General features: G+C 39.1%; 1 protein-coding gene across 1 annotated transcript; it reads left to right on the top strand.

Annotated features, from left to right (window-relative positions):
• Nucleotides 1-4419: 4419 nt before the first annotated feature.
• Nucleotides 4420-13832, top strand: LOC116717648 (NLR family CARD domain-containing protein 3-like). The gene is made up of 8 exons (XM_032559164.1): nt 4420-4510; nt 4589-4684; nt 5715-5999; nt 6612-8409; nt 9852-10025; nt 11434-11595; nt 12551-12594; nt 12735-13832. Exons 2-8 carry the CDS (start codon nt 4678-4680, stop codon nt 13259-13261), a joined length of 2997 nt encoding a protein of 998 aa, XP_032415055.1. The 5' UTR covers nt 4420-4510; nt 4589-4677; the 3' UTR covers nt 13262-13832.
• Nucleotides 13833-15158: the final 1326 nt, after the last annotated feature.

The following is a 15158-nucleotide window of genomic DNA, read 5'->3' as shown; positions in this document are numbered from 1 at the left end:
ACCTTGACAATAGGAATACTTATGAGCAGAGTTCACAAAATAGTAATAAATAGTAAGCTGTAATAATATAATAATAATATTAAACCAACATCAGGCTGGCCCATTGGTTTTGATGTCTTTTTTTTTTTGCTTTAGTTCATGTGACTCTCACATAATAAACAACTTTACCAGGAATATTATGTAAGAAAAACAATTAATTGACTAAAATCTGACTTATGCAAAATAAAAGGTCTGGCATGTACAGAGAATATTGCATCCAGGATAGAATACTTTCACAATACCCGGTAAATATTGATCTAATTAGTGTCAAGCTGTAGAGTAGGACTTTTTATTTCACTACCAGAACTGAACAAAGCTGGTATTCACTGTGCATGCTGGGGTAAGTGCACACACACATATTAATTCAACTCCATAAAAATGAAACTTTATCAGAATGTTGTTTCTTTTTTTTCTGTTTTTGTTAGCCACTGCTACAGGCTGTAGGAGTTTTTTTTCCTTTGGTCTATACATGGTTGTCAATAACAGCAGCTTCTCAGGATGACCTACAGCAGCTTGGTTCAAATGAGAACACAACTAAAAACCACACAGTGAGGAGGCATGTGATGTGTTTAAAATACAGAGGACAGCACGTCTTTCCTGCAGTGTTTTGGTTGCCAGGGTGACAAGTGCCTACCAGGGCAGAACTGTTGGGAATACTACTTTCTTTCAAAAGGTCAGAGATTTTACTTGCACTTCATTTAAAAAAAAAAAAAATCTGAAGTACTATTGGTGTTTTTCTGAAGAGTCAGAATCATCCTGTTCTTTAACCAGCTTTTCCCTTAAGATAATCAAGTCATTTGTAGATAAAACTCAACAAATTTATAAGACCTTTAGGAGTCATTTTGGTTTGGACAATGATGCAATGCAACAAAGAAGTCAAACCTCTATTTGTTCAGAGACATTCTGCTGTAGATCGGCCTCTGTGGTTCTGGTTTGGTCTGATTTAAGCCAGTGGCTGTCGGTCAGATAGCCTCACATTCAACTCCAGAAAATGCTTCTGCATACAGAGAGGTTTGTGTTCAACTCTCACAATGCTGCTTAGAGAGAGCAGGCAATCTCCTGAAACCAAACAACACTAAAATGTAGATTCTCTTTTGCGGAATCTACATTCAACATTTGATAGTAGCACAACTCTTTGAGCGACTTGCCGATTCATGAGACGTCTGGTCAGTTTTTCAACTTGTTAAAGTGATGTCTTGTTTTGCTATAGAATGTTTAGCGTTCTAGCTATGGAATGTTTTTTTGCTAAACATTCTATAGCATGAATGTTAGACCAAAAAATGCCATTCCATTAGATCTCACCTACATGAAAAGGATCATTCACTAACAGGTGAGATCAACTGCAGTAAATTTGCAGCATCATTCAAGTCAGCCAACTGGATTCCCTTTACAGTGTTAAGATGTTGCTCCTGCAACCTACAGTGCAAAAACTGTGAGGGCCTAGCAGGGACAGGAAGACAAGGAGATTACCCTTGTTACCGTGACAACATACCTGGACACCGTCCTGACTGGCAATGCTGGAAGCACCAAGAATATTTATAGCTTTTCTAGATGTTACACATTAGTTTTCACACATTCTTGTTCATTTTTTTTATTGTACTAAACAACGAGTCTTTGAAGACCACGGCGTGTGGAAGGAAAAAAAACAGTTCCAGCCCAGCGCTCTGACTAGCTGTTTTAACTCAATTTTATATCAAGGCGGGTTTTTACTGTCGGATGCGTTCTGACGTAGAGCCCAATGACGTCTTGCTATTTGCACGCCAGAGACCATGCAGGTGTTACCAAGGTCAAGGGATGAATCTATCCATTGTCTAAGCCAGGGGTGCCCAAAGTCAGTCCTCGAGGGCCGGCATCCTGCACATTTTAGTTCTCTCCCTGGTGATACCAACAACCTTTTCAGCATGTCAATGTTCTTCTTAGGCCTTCGAGCCATCATTTGATCCAGGTGCGTTAAACCAGGGAGAGAACTAAAACATGCAGGATGCCGGCCCTCGAGGACCAACTATGGGCACCCCTGGTCTAAGACGTCCTCCCTGCGTACTTTCCCAGGGTAGGAGCAACAGATGTGCTTATTCTATAAGGAAAAATTTTACTCAAAAAGTGAGACCGAAGTTTATCAGCTATCCATGTTTTCTTTTCATCCTTTCAAACTGCCTCAAACTGGATCCTGAACTGCACAGAGCTCTCCTGACCTCTCCTCCGGTCTGGTGCATCAAATAGCAGATTTTCATTGCAAAAATTAGCACAAGTTTCATATAATATTTTCAAACTCGTATAAAACAAACATGATCAATTTCAGTACTAAAAGATCTATTGCACTTAATATTCTCTGTTTAGTTTTCTACTTCTTTGGTTATAATGAAGTAAGAGATTTTTTCAGAGGAATATATGACTTGTACACTCTTAAGAATGTGATCTACTATAAAAGCTCTACTACATGGACTAATTTTAATCGACCCGTGATCTTTACATCTAAGAAAAATGTTTTACTGATTAACCCTCCTGTTATGTTCGTTTCTAGGGTACAGCAAAAATGTTCGTGGGTCAATTTGACCCAGGGAGTGTTTAATCATGCAATAGTGTCAGAAACCAAAAAATTCCTCCAAAACATTTTTGTATCTGATTATTAACTCCAATACTAACCATTTCAATCAATATTTGTGCAATGATGTTTTATTATTTCTCACAAATTAAGGATCAATGATGACAACCTGCTCATTTACTCATTTGGACATAAAAAATGGAATTTAGATTTTTAATGTCCACTGAAAAAAACCTAGACACAAAAAAACAATAATTTCCTTGAAGTTGACCTTTGGTAAATTATTTTATATTATACTTCTTTTTTTTTACCAAAGGGTGATCTTTATAATTGAACTTGAGACACACATACTGTTCTGGGTCAAATTGACCCGCTGATTAAAATCAAGATAAATGAGTCATGCAGAGAGTATTTATGTTTTTCTCCACTTCTGCTGAGTGTCCACTCAGTGTGGGTGGAGTTTGTCCACAGGAACAGAAAAGATTCCCGTCAAAGGTTGTGTGAACACCTGCTTTCTCGCAGTTTCCTAGTGAAGTAAAGAGAATAGTGAGAAAGTGGGCTTGTGTGTGTGTGGTTGCGTGTGTTTGTGTGTGAGTGTGTGTGTGGTGAAATATGGTTCATAACTGCAAGAAAACATATAGAATTGGACATTTTAAAATCTTTTTTTGCACTTTAACCTGACTGCCGGGTCAAATTGACCCGAACAGTATCGATGTAAAAAGTAGACCTAGGGTTTGGTACAAATGTGTAAAATGAATAAATTTTCAACTTATGTCTAGAGTGCACCTATTAAGACAAATAGAAAACGTTTCATGCAAAAAAAATGCTTCTATTTATTTATTTTTAATTTGTAAATTTTAAAACGGGTCAATTTGACCCGGAACATAACAGGAGGGTTAAGTTATGTATTGGTTAAACCATGAGTCTAAATCTAACCTACTCAAAGCAATCATGATCAGTCTAATATTTCAACATGCGCTAAAGTTAAACATCATTAAAACTAGCATAATTAAACTAATATTTCCAACACAAAATGTTTTATGCACATTTACAAATCTCCCTTTTGCTTTGGCTCAGTTGACCTACTCCAGTACAGCACAGTGTTATTTACTTTTTATACAAATAGCATCGGCTCCACACTTAGCAAATGATGAAGTTAAGTTGTCTGTGGTTGTAATTTAAAAAAAGAGTACAACCAACAAACTATAATAGTTGTAAATATATCGTTTTGTAACAGTAGGATAATCTTGTTTTAAGAAATGAGGAATTCAAGCAAAGTAAAATATTAAAATATTGTTTCATGGTCTGTTTTAACGGTCACAGGAATACTATTTCACAAAATCAGGATTCAGAAATCCCCCTTGATAGAGGCAGAATGTATGTTTATGGTGTAAAGTAAGTACATGTTTCAACATTAGCCTGGTCTGGAGCAGGCAGCAGAACAGGATACATCCCCATAGTAACTTATGTGCTACTGTGTTTGTGAAAAACCGAGTCCAGGTTTAATTCAGCCAGGATATTAGGAAAATCCCGCCTTAAATCCGTTGTCCTGGTTTTGTGAAACAGCGTAATTAATCAGATTTTCTTTAAAAACTTGCGCAGTTAAGTTGTTGATTATTATGTTTTTAACAGCTGGAATCAATGAAGATTTCAAGAGTAAAAAACGTGACATACTTGTTATGGAATTAGTGCCTTCATCTCGGGAGGGCAATGGTCATATGTCCATATAAGGAATGTGGCCCTGCCACGCCCCTGCAGGTGCATTTGCCTCTAACAGGTGTTGTGGGTCTTGTGCGCAATTCTGTTCCCCAGCTTGCGAAGCTAAAATCTGTTCCCCCTGTGTCGGGAGCGCGCATTACAGCCGGAGAGGCAGTGTTGTGCGCACCTGTTCCTGGCTGTATGAGCTTGCTTCCTTATTGCCTCTAAATGGTTAAACGCTGATATTGTCCTCTCAGTGGATTATTTTTGTCCTTTTCTCAGTCCATGACGTGATTTTCCTGTTTGCAGCGGTCGTCATACAGCTGATTTGAGGTTTTCTTATATTGGGAACAACAGCTGAGGCATATCTGACGAAGACGGAAGTAGAACGTCGAAACATGTCAGGTATCTGTTTGAGACGTAGAATAACTGGATGTTTCATAAAATACACTTTAAGACTCTAACTGACCAGGTTACCTAAAAGAAAAACTACATGTAGATGTTTGTCGAAAATTTAAGGAGGTTTAATAAATTAATTCGGAATAATGTCTTTTGAAAAGAACAAATCATTCAGCTGTGAATTATCATAGATGAAAGGGGTGAAATAAAAGTTGTACAATTTTTATTTGACAGTTTGAAAGTGTTTTGCTTAATATTTACTGAACAGCGTTTATGATCCTTTTATTCTTGGCACTTCTGATTGAGCAAACATGGTTGGTAGTGTCATCTGTTCTGCTGTCATCTGTTGTGGTAACAGCAGGAACTTGAAGAGGCTCAAAGTCCTGACAACAGGGCAGAGCTCAAATCATGGCCGTGGAAAACTATGGTTGCACATCTGGAAACTGCCAGGGCTGAGTAGTGTCAGCTTCTGGCTTTTGTTGCAGCTGCCAGACTGTTCTGTCTGTCTGTCTCTGTTCTATCTATCTATCTATCTATCTATCTATCTATCTATCTATCTATCTGCATATGTATATATGTATATATGTATATCCACACACACACACATATATACTGTATATACAGTACAGACCAAAAGTTTGGACACACCTTTTAATTCAATGAGTTTCCTTTATTTTCATGACTATTGACATTGTAGATTCACACTGAAGGCATCAAAACTATGAATAACACATGTGGAAATATGCACTAAACAAAAAAGTGTAAAACAACTGAAAATACCCCTTATATTCTAGTTTAATAACTTTGGGATTATTTCAGTATTTATGAATTGATTAAAATTGTATAGAATAAAAGTAAACTGGTAATCAGCATATGGAGGGATTATGATATTTCACAATTTATTCTGTTTTGTAGGACTCCAGAAAATGACAACCACAACATATCTTAACACGCAAAAACAAAAATTTGAATAGTTTCATGCTTTATTTTGTCTCAGTATTTTATGTCTTAATTATACCTGTATTCCTTTTTGCAGTGAGTGAGCTTACCAGAATTCAGAGGGAATTGGTTAGAAGGGTGTCAGCAGAAAACATCACCCAACTGCTTGAAGCTCTTGTGGCAGATAGTGTCCTGAATGAGTTGGAGAAAGAGTCCATACTTGAGAAGAGTCCAGTCAGAGCCAATAAAGCAAGGGATTTATTCAACACTGTGATCCAAAAAGGGGATCAAGCCTGCAGCAAGACAATCCATCACCTCAGAGCACTTGATTCATACCTGTGTTCTGAGCTGCGTTTATGTTCTGCTTCATCCTGCACAGAAGGTAAGTTCACAAAATCTGTAATGGTGGCTCTTCATTTAATAGTTTTCTTAAGAGGTGGCTGAAAAAAGCTCGTTTTTATGTATTCACACACGTATACATATACATTTTGTATGTGTGTCTGTGCAGTTATTGGGACGAATCAGTGTGTGTTTTCTTAAATTCACATTGGGGATTAAACTTTGGAAAAGGCAAAAACTAAAAGTCTGGATGTAAATTTTCACTAAAAGTGAAAAATTAAACTCTTTGGTGAACTACTGAAGAGTTTATATGAACAATTGAGACTCTGTATTCCACATTAGCCCCTTATTTGAAGTACTATTGACCCAGTCCAGTGCTCTACCAAATTTTATGCAGAAAACTAGTATGTTTAGTTTGAGAAAATATTAAATATGTTATGTCGTCTAAAGTCTCATGAAGTCTTTAGACGAGTGGTTCTAGTAGAGGAAACTGCTGTAGATCATATTTAAAACAACGAATTACAGAGAAGTAATTAATTGAAACATTCAAATTGAATATGTGTCAATACATTTCATTTGAAAACTGGATTATATTCTGACTATAATCAAGAAACCACAACAGATCAGACCCTTTTCTTTTTGTCTTGACTTCCAGGGGCTGTGGAGAAGTGCCAACTTAAACTTAAATCCTCCTTGAAGAAGAGGTTCGAGTCTGTGTTTGAGGGGATTGCTAAAGCAGGAAGTGCAGCTCTTCTGAACCAGATCTACACAGAGCTCTACATAACAGATGGAGGGACTGGAGAGGTCCTTGATGAACATGAGGTCAGACAGATTGAAACAGCATCCAGGAAACCTCATAGGCCAGAAACAACAATCAGACAAGAAGACATCTTTAAAATCCCACCTGGAAAAGATGAACCAATCCGAACAGTGATGACAAAAGGAGTGGCTGGCATCGGGAAAACAGTCTTAACGCAGAAGTTCACTCTGGACTGGGCAGAAGACAAAGCCCACCAGCACATCCAGCTCATATTTCCATTCACTTTCAGAGAGCTGAATGTGCTGAAAGAGAAAAAGTTCAGCTTGGTGGAATTTGTTCATCACTTCTTTACTGAAACCAAAGAAATCTTCAGCTTTGAAAACTTCCAGGTTCTGTTCATCTTTGATGGCCTGGATGAGAGTCGACTAGATCTGGACTTCCACAACGAGGTGATCCTGACTGATGCCACAGAGTCCACCTCAGTGGATGTTCTGCTGACGAACCTCATCAGGGGGAAACTGCTTCCCTCTGCTCTCCTCTGGATAACCACACGACCTGCAGCAGCCAATCAGATCCCTCCTCAGTGTGTTGGCATGGTGACAGAGGTCAGAGGCTTCACTGACCCACAGAAGGAGGAGTACTTCAGGAAGAGATTCAGAGATGATGAAGAGAAGGCCAGCAGAATCATGTCCCACATGAAGACATCCCGAAGCCTCCACATCATGTGCCACATCCCAGTCTTCTGCTGGATCACTGCTACAGTTCTGGAGGATGTGTTGGAGACCAGAGAGGGGGGAGAGCTGCCCAGCACCCTGACTGAGATGTACATCCACTTTCTGGTGGTTCAGACCAAACTGAAGAAGGTCAAGTATGATGGAGGAGCTGAAACAGATCCACACTGGAGTCCAGAGAGCAGGAAGATGATTGAGTCTCTTGCAAAACTGGCTTTTCATCAGTTGCAGAAAGGAAACCTGATCTTCTATGAATCAGACCTGACAGAGTGTGGCATCGATATCAGAGCAGCCTCGGTGTACTCAGGAGTGTTCACCCAGATCTTTAAAGAGGAGAGAGGGCTGTACCAGGACAAGGTGTTCTGCTTCGTCCATCTGAGTGTTCAGGAGTTTCTGGCTGCTCTTTATGTCCATTTCACCTTCATTAACTCAAGAATTAACTTAATGGAAGACCAACCATCCAGTTTTAGAAATGTTTTAAAAAAAATTTTTAAGTTAAACCTAACAAGGCTCCATCAGAATGCTGTAGACCAGGCCTTAAAGAGTCCAAATGGACACCTTGACCTTTTCCTCCGCTTCCTCCTGGGTCTTTCACTGGAGACCAATCAAACTCTTTTACAAGGTTTCCTTCCAAAGACAGGAAGTAGCTCACAGACCAATCAGGAGACAGTTCAGTACATTAAGAAGATGATCAATGAGAATGTGTCTGCAGAGAAAAGCATAAACTTGCTCCACTGTCTGAATGAACTGAGTGATCGTTCTCTAGTGGAGGAGATCCAACAGTCTTTGAGTTCAGGAAGTTTATCCGCAGATGAACTGTCTCCGGCTCAGTGGTCAGCTCTGGGTTTCATCTTACTGACATCAGGTGAAGATCTGGACGTTTTTGACCTAAAGAAATACAATGCTTCAGAGGAGGCTCTTTTCAGACTGATGCCAGTGGTCAAAGTTTCAAACAAAGTTCTGTAAGTACTAGCTTTTGATCAGAAGTTAAAGCCAGAAAAGAGTGACCAGTGATTCTGTGCAATGACTAAAGACATTTTAGAAAACATAAATGTTAATGTTTAATTGTCACTTTTCTCAGAACGTGTTCAATAACAAAGTTGTAAATGTTGTTCAAGTGTAAGAAATGCCCCTGAAAAATCATAACCTTCCAAAGTTTCCTCTGCTGTGGCCTGAGTGAACATTGAGAGCTGCAGCCAGTCTGACAGTCGTCTGTCCTGCAAGGATCAACACTAATAGTCAGAGCAAAGGAGACCCATTCCACTCTGTCTCCACATTGTCATTCTGATTTCTGACTTGCACTAAGCATGGCCATGTGTCTGAGTGAGATGCTTTTATACTCGAATGTTTATGTGTGACTTAAATCCGTTACCATTTTTAACAAATAGGAGAATTCAACTGCTACAGGTACCATTCATCCTAAGGCCAGCAACGAGTCTGTTTTATGTGGAACTAAACAACATTACACTAGAATGTCAACATTTAGATGGTTTATCTGCAAAAAAAAAAACGTTGTTTTGGTGGGATCGTTATACTTCACGTTGTTTTATACGCCGTTTAAAAATCTGATGTGTCTGACATTTCTAATCTGGTACCAAAATGTTTCCCCTCATAAAAGTGAAACAAAAGTTGTGTGAGCAGTCTCTGATCTCTGATCTCTATCTGTTTAAAAAAGTAAAGAAAGTCAAACTAAATAAGCCATTTTGATCCCAAAAGTGTTTCCAGGGTTAAGTAGACTTACATTGGTAAATGTCCTGTTCTTGCATAGCACTTTACACAACATTGAGTCATTCAAGCACACATTAACAGTAATAAACTACTTTGCAGCCACAGCTACTCTTGGCCTTGCTGTTGCCCTATATTGTCACATGGCTATGGGAATTATGTAATGAAGAGCAAATGTCCTGCATCAGAAAATGTATTTGTTATCCAAAAACAGTAGAATTTGTATTAATGGAATTTTACTGTTTGTTCTTTCCTTTAATAATTACTTCCTTTCTGTCTCTATCATTTTTATTTCACTATTCATGACACAGTGATTGAAAGACAAGTAACTATTCACATCATATCATTTGGTTCAGTCTGGAATATTATGTGAATACATCATTTAGTGTCCCACTGTTTGCAAACATCTGCGAGGATTTTCACAAAAAAAGCCCATCAAGTCACATTTGCAGCTCAATCTTTACTGATTAAATCATCATTCAAAACTCCATTTTTCCACATGAAAGGATTTGATGAAATCCCATTTTGTTCAGTTTTAGTGTTTTGACATGCATTCCTCTGCTCTTAAGTTTGACTCATTCTTATTAAAGAGCTTTTTTTCAGTCTTGGTAAATACTTTTTTTGCTTTTGCTTCACACCATCTCATTTTTCTCAGTAATTTTGATCTCCATCTCTTCAGATTGAAGGACTGTAACCTCTCAGAGAGAAGCTGTGAAGCTCTGGCCTCAGTTCTCAGCTCTCCGTCCTCTAACCTGACAGAAGTGGACCTCAGTAACAACAACCTGCAGGATTCAGGAGTGGAGCTGCTGTCTTCTGGGTTGAAAAGTCCACACTGCAAACTGGAAACTCTCAGGTCTGTTTCCTTCCTTTCTTCTGCTACAATGTAAGCACCATTTTTCTAGTACTACATAAGGATCCAGATCCCACAGGAAGAGGTGTCGTTTCTTGGTTAGGTTTAGGATTAAGACATGAATTGAGGTTAGGGGATGGGTGGCACTTCGTCTATTGGTCGGGTCCTCCACCAGAGCCCTTGAGAGCTCTTCTTAGTATCTTAGCTGTTCCTTGAACTGAGCTCTTCTGGACTGGATATCAGATGTTTCTCCAGGTATCCATTGGAGTCACCTTTCCAGTGTTGGAGTCACTGTGGTAAGTTCTCCGATTACTATGGACACTACACCTGCCATTCTCATTTTAGCTTTTCCCTGAGTCCTTGGTATTTCTCCACTTTTTGGTGTTCATTTCCTTGATGTTTCCATCATTTGGGATGACCACATGGATCATAGCAGTAGTCTTCTGCTACTTGTCTACGATCTAAATGTCTGGTTGGTTGGCCATAACCATCTTGATTGATGAAGATTCAGAATTCACATCCTTAAATCTTCAAAAAAAAAAATTTATGATGTCACCTCTGGTTAAGAGGTGTTAAAATACATTCACAGATGCCACCGGTCATAATTTTGTTTAGGTTTAGGACCCACTCTTAGGAGAAATGAAGTCAGTAAAATAAAATTTAATTACAAAAATAGGAAATGTGCAATGGTGGTTGTCCGAAGATGGAAGGCGACGTGGGGAACCAGGAGGTCTGTACCGAGCACACAAACTATTGCAGGAACACTGGAAGTTATACAGAATGAATTGCTTACGATTAAGATGAGTGAGAACAGGCAGTATGGATGAGGAAGGAGCGCTAGGTTATCAGTCAAGGAACTGAGAAGCAGGATTTCTCACAGGTTTGGATCTGGCAGGAGTGAATCCAGGAAGAACCATGAGCTTGAGACCAGACAAGCACCATGAAAGTGGACAGTACTCAAGTGTCAAATGACTGGTAAACCAGCTCTTTTTAAGCAGGATGTGATTAGCCTGATGAATCGCAGGTGTGCAGAAACCAACAGTCCTGCAGCTGGTCTCCTTGGCACCCTTTGGTGGAGACCTGCAAGCATTGTTAGGAGAGCTCATACAAAACATGATGGCTAGTTTGCTAATATTGCCATTCAAGTCAGATGTAGACAATTAGCCTATCAGAAGTTCACAAAGCCATGACATCATCATCATCATCTAGGCTTTTGCAGATCTTTATCTAGTGACAGTAATTTTACTAGTGTATGTCAATCTATAACTTTGAATAAAGTAGGAAAATATTAATTTTTTAATATCAAAGTTTACAATTTGAAGTGTGAAAATCGGTGAAGTCGAAGATTGATTGAGACGAAGATAAATGTACAAATTTACATGTCTGTTCTTTTGACTGGTTTACCTCTCAGACTTGGATCGTGTAAACTCTCAGGGAGAACTTGTGAAATTCTGTCATCCGTTCTGAGCTCCCAGTCGTGCTGTTTGACAGAGATCGACCTGCGGAACAACAACCTACAAGATTCTGGGGAAAAGTTGTTGTCTGGTTCAAACTGTACACTGGAGATATTCAGGTGAGGGTTCATCAAAATCTTTCTTCTGGGTTTTATGGAGGAACGATATTCACTGTACATACATTTAAAATAGCTTAAATGCTAAATTGGGAATTTTCTGGTAAATCTTGTGAACCGTTAGTTTCTCAGTTGGAACAGACAGCAGTTAGTTCATCATTTCTTCACTGTCTTATTTTTAACGCCTCAACATGCAGCTGAACGCTCGCGTGCCGTTTTTCCATTGTGTTTTCCAGGGGTGAGAGTTAAGGGTGTGACCAAGCACCTGATCCCTCTGACCAGACTGTGGCTTCATGTAGCGTCTGTTTAGGTTCACTTTTCTAACCAAATATTAATTCTTGCTAAGAATGGGCATTTATCAATTGGTTTATCAATTATATTGATTCATTTCTTATGATAAGAATTCTGAATCTGCAGCAAAGCCCACCAGAGGATGCATTTCCTCCGGAAGTTCAGGAGCTTGAATGTCGATTGCGTTTTTATGAAAGTGTTTTACTAAATCTGTCCTCACTTTCCCTTTTCTTCACTGGTTTGGTTTGTAGAATATGAAAAACTGTTGCCGCTTATGGGGCATTAGCAAAAAATGCAGAAAAATCAAAGGGATACAACTGAATGACATTCTGGGCCCATTCAAGTTCAGCTCAGTATCCACAGCCAAAAAGTCTCTGTAGATTCCACTCATGCTCTACACACTCTACAGATATTGAACTCTACAGTTCAATATCCAAATATGTATTTATTATTTTATTTTTAACATGCATCTCAGATGGATCTTATCTTCGTTTTATTAATTGTTGTGTAAAGGCTTGTGTGAACGTGTTGGCAGCCATCACTACTTGTTGTAAATGAATTGCCCTTTGGGGACCCAATAAAGTAAAGTAAATTGAATTGAATTATTATAATGTCCATGTTCATTTGGTGAAAGGAACTTATGGTCTGACCTTCCTCCTCCTTTCAGGAAGCCTGCTGGAGTCCGATGGTTGAAACCAGGACTGAGGAAGTGTAAGAGTGTTTTTCATTTGATTCATGGAAACAAAGCAGTTCACATTCAACCATCTTCAAACTGTCATTCAGGAGTCATCATCAAGGTGTTAGTAAATGATGAAAAGCTGCAGCTGGATTGTGTTTGTTCTCCCCATCAGATTCCTGTCAACTCACCATCGACACAAACACAGCGCACAGAGAGCTCAAACTGTCTGAAGACAACAGGAAGGTGACACGGGAAAAGGAGCTTCGGTCATATCCTGATCATCCAGACAGATTTGATGACTGGCCTCAGCTGCTGTGTAGCAATGGTCTGACTGGTTGCCATTACTGGGAGATTGAGTGGAGAGGAGCAGTTTTTATATCAGTGAGTTACAGAGGAATCAAGAGGAAAGGATGTGAAGATGGCACTGTGTTTGGATGGAATGATTGGTCCTGGAGTTTGAGATGCTATGATGTTGAAGATTACTCTGTCTGGCACAAACACAAAGAAACAGTTATCTCCTCCTCTGTTGTCTCTAACAGAGTGGCGGTGTATGTGGACTGTCCTGCTGGTATTCTGTCATTCTACAGCGTCTCCTCTAACTCACTGATCCACCTTCACACCTTCCACACCACATTCACAGAACCTCCTTATCCAGGATTCTGCATGATCGATTCTGGTTCCTCAGTGTTTCTGTGTTGAATCTCCTTCTGTCAAAGAAACTCTCTTACTGTTGAACAGATAGTTCAGTCTCTACATGCGTCTCCTTCACTCAAACATTTTCTCATTTAGTCAAGCCTGATAAAAACCAGCATTACTTTGCACAACTCTGGACAGAGTGTGACATTGTTATTGTTTCTCCACTTCAGTCTCCTACTCAGTTAGCATGCCGCATTCGACCTTTGTTGAACTCTCCACATCTCCCACAAACTTATAGTTCTGCAGTTCCCTCAGTTATTATCTCGTCTTGTATTAGCACATTATTTTCTCTGTACTGAGCTCATTGTAGCATGGTGGCCTTTATGGACTCTGTCTGAACTTATGCTGTACAATCAAAACACTTCTTTCACTATTACTATAGTGTAAAGGCTGTGGCAACTTGTGTTAGGTAATGAGCCAATTAGCTTGAGTCTGTTGTTGGAAATCTCTCTTCGTACTGTGTTAGGTAATTTAATCAGCTCTGCACTTTTCTTTCCAAGTCACACCTACTAAAGCCCTTAAAGAAATACAAAAAAAACCTTTAAATAATAAATCTAGAATTTCCTTACCTTTATCACGTCTCTTTATTTTTAGTTCAGTTGAGTAAAGAGTTTTTGGCATTTGTTTAGAAAGATTAATTTCTACTTCTATGATCATGGTACAAATAAAGTACACTGGTATGAAGGATGAGATACTGAACCCAAGTGTAAGCTCAGGATGAAGACAGACCACTGAAGGCTTAAAGTCTAAAATCTAGCATGACGGAGTCTGTACATGACAAACAGCAATGAAGGACATGGAAGCTACGTTGAATATTCCTCTCAGACTACGATTGTCCTTAATTCCAAATACATTCAGCCAGACTCTACACACTTGGAACCCCAGCGAAGCAGGTCTTAAAGTAGGGGCTGGTACCACGAATCTGTTACTAGTGGGAAACCCTTTTAAACACAGAACCACATTTAACCGCACTGAGAAGGCGCTAGTGGAAAAGGGCTAAAAGCCTGCAGTGGACGGTTCTCTAATCTGTTCGGAAAGTTGAGGTGGCGCTTCTAAAGCTTCTTGATATGAGACATAAAAATTAGTTGACATTTCAGACTCAACAAGAATCCATAGTCTTGACTTTAGTTAAATTTGGCACCCAGTATAAAGAACTGAAGAGCTAGTGAGGTTTTGCTGGAGTTACCAGTCTTTTAAGATCAGGCTTGATGGTATTTGATAAGCAACAGGTGCGTCTTGTCAACATGAAGGGCACACTGATGGTTCCACCTCTCACCACCTGGAAGTACAATTAAGAAAACTACTTGTACAGTAGAACCACAGTGAGTGAGAAAACCATACAGGCATATAATCTTGATAGCATCTTAAAGAGTTGACCTTAGACCTGCAGTATGTAAGTTTTATAATATATATATATATATATATATATATATATATATATATGTTTTTTACATAATTGTTGAAACTGTCACCATGTCGTGGCAGTTTGCTATGAGACAGATGAGCTGTGAGAAGATGGATCTCCTCCTCCAAGCAGAGCTGCTATTGCCTTCTGAATAAATGCACCACTCCTGACCAAAATCAACCTATCAGAGCCAGGAGCCGGGTCCTGGCTCTGATTGATTGTTTCTCGTTAGCACTGGGAGAAGCCACAAGCAACTCTATTTTTTTTTTTCTTCAATGATTGTTTGTTTCATACCATACTGTCACAATTGGTGTAAAACGCATCATAGAAAGAGTCAGGCATGGTGCTGAAAGGCTGACGGCCTTTTTTTAACCTGAACACCTTGACCATGAACTCATCATTTTTTATGTCCTGCCATCAAGTTGAAAGGATTTCCTTTTTTAAAGAAAATTGCTTACTCACGTCCAGTGGTATTTTGTGTTTATGTTTAGAAAG

The sequence above is a fragment of the Xiphophorus hellerii genome, chromosome 3 (assembly GCF_003331165.1).
Source record: "Xiphophorus hellerii strain 12219 chromosome 3, Xiphophorus_hellerii-4.1, whole genome shotgun sequence".
Taxonomy (NCBI): Eukaryota; Metazoa; Chordata; class Actinopteri; order Cyprinodontiformes; family Poeciliidae; genus Xiphophorus; species Xiphophorus hellerii.
Note: the sequence above shows the minus strand (reverse complement) of the source record. Positions and strands in the feature narration are given on the sequence as shown.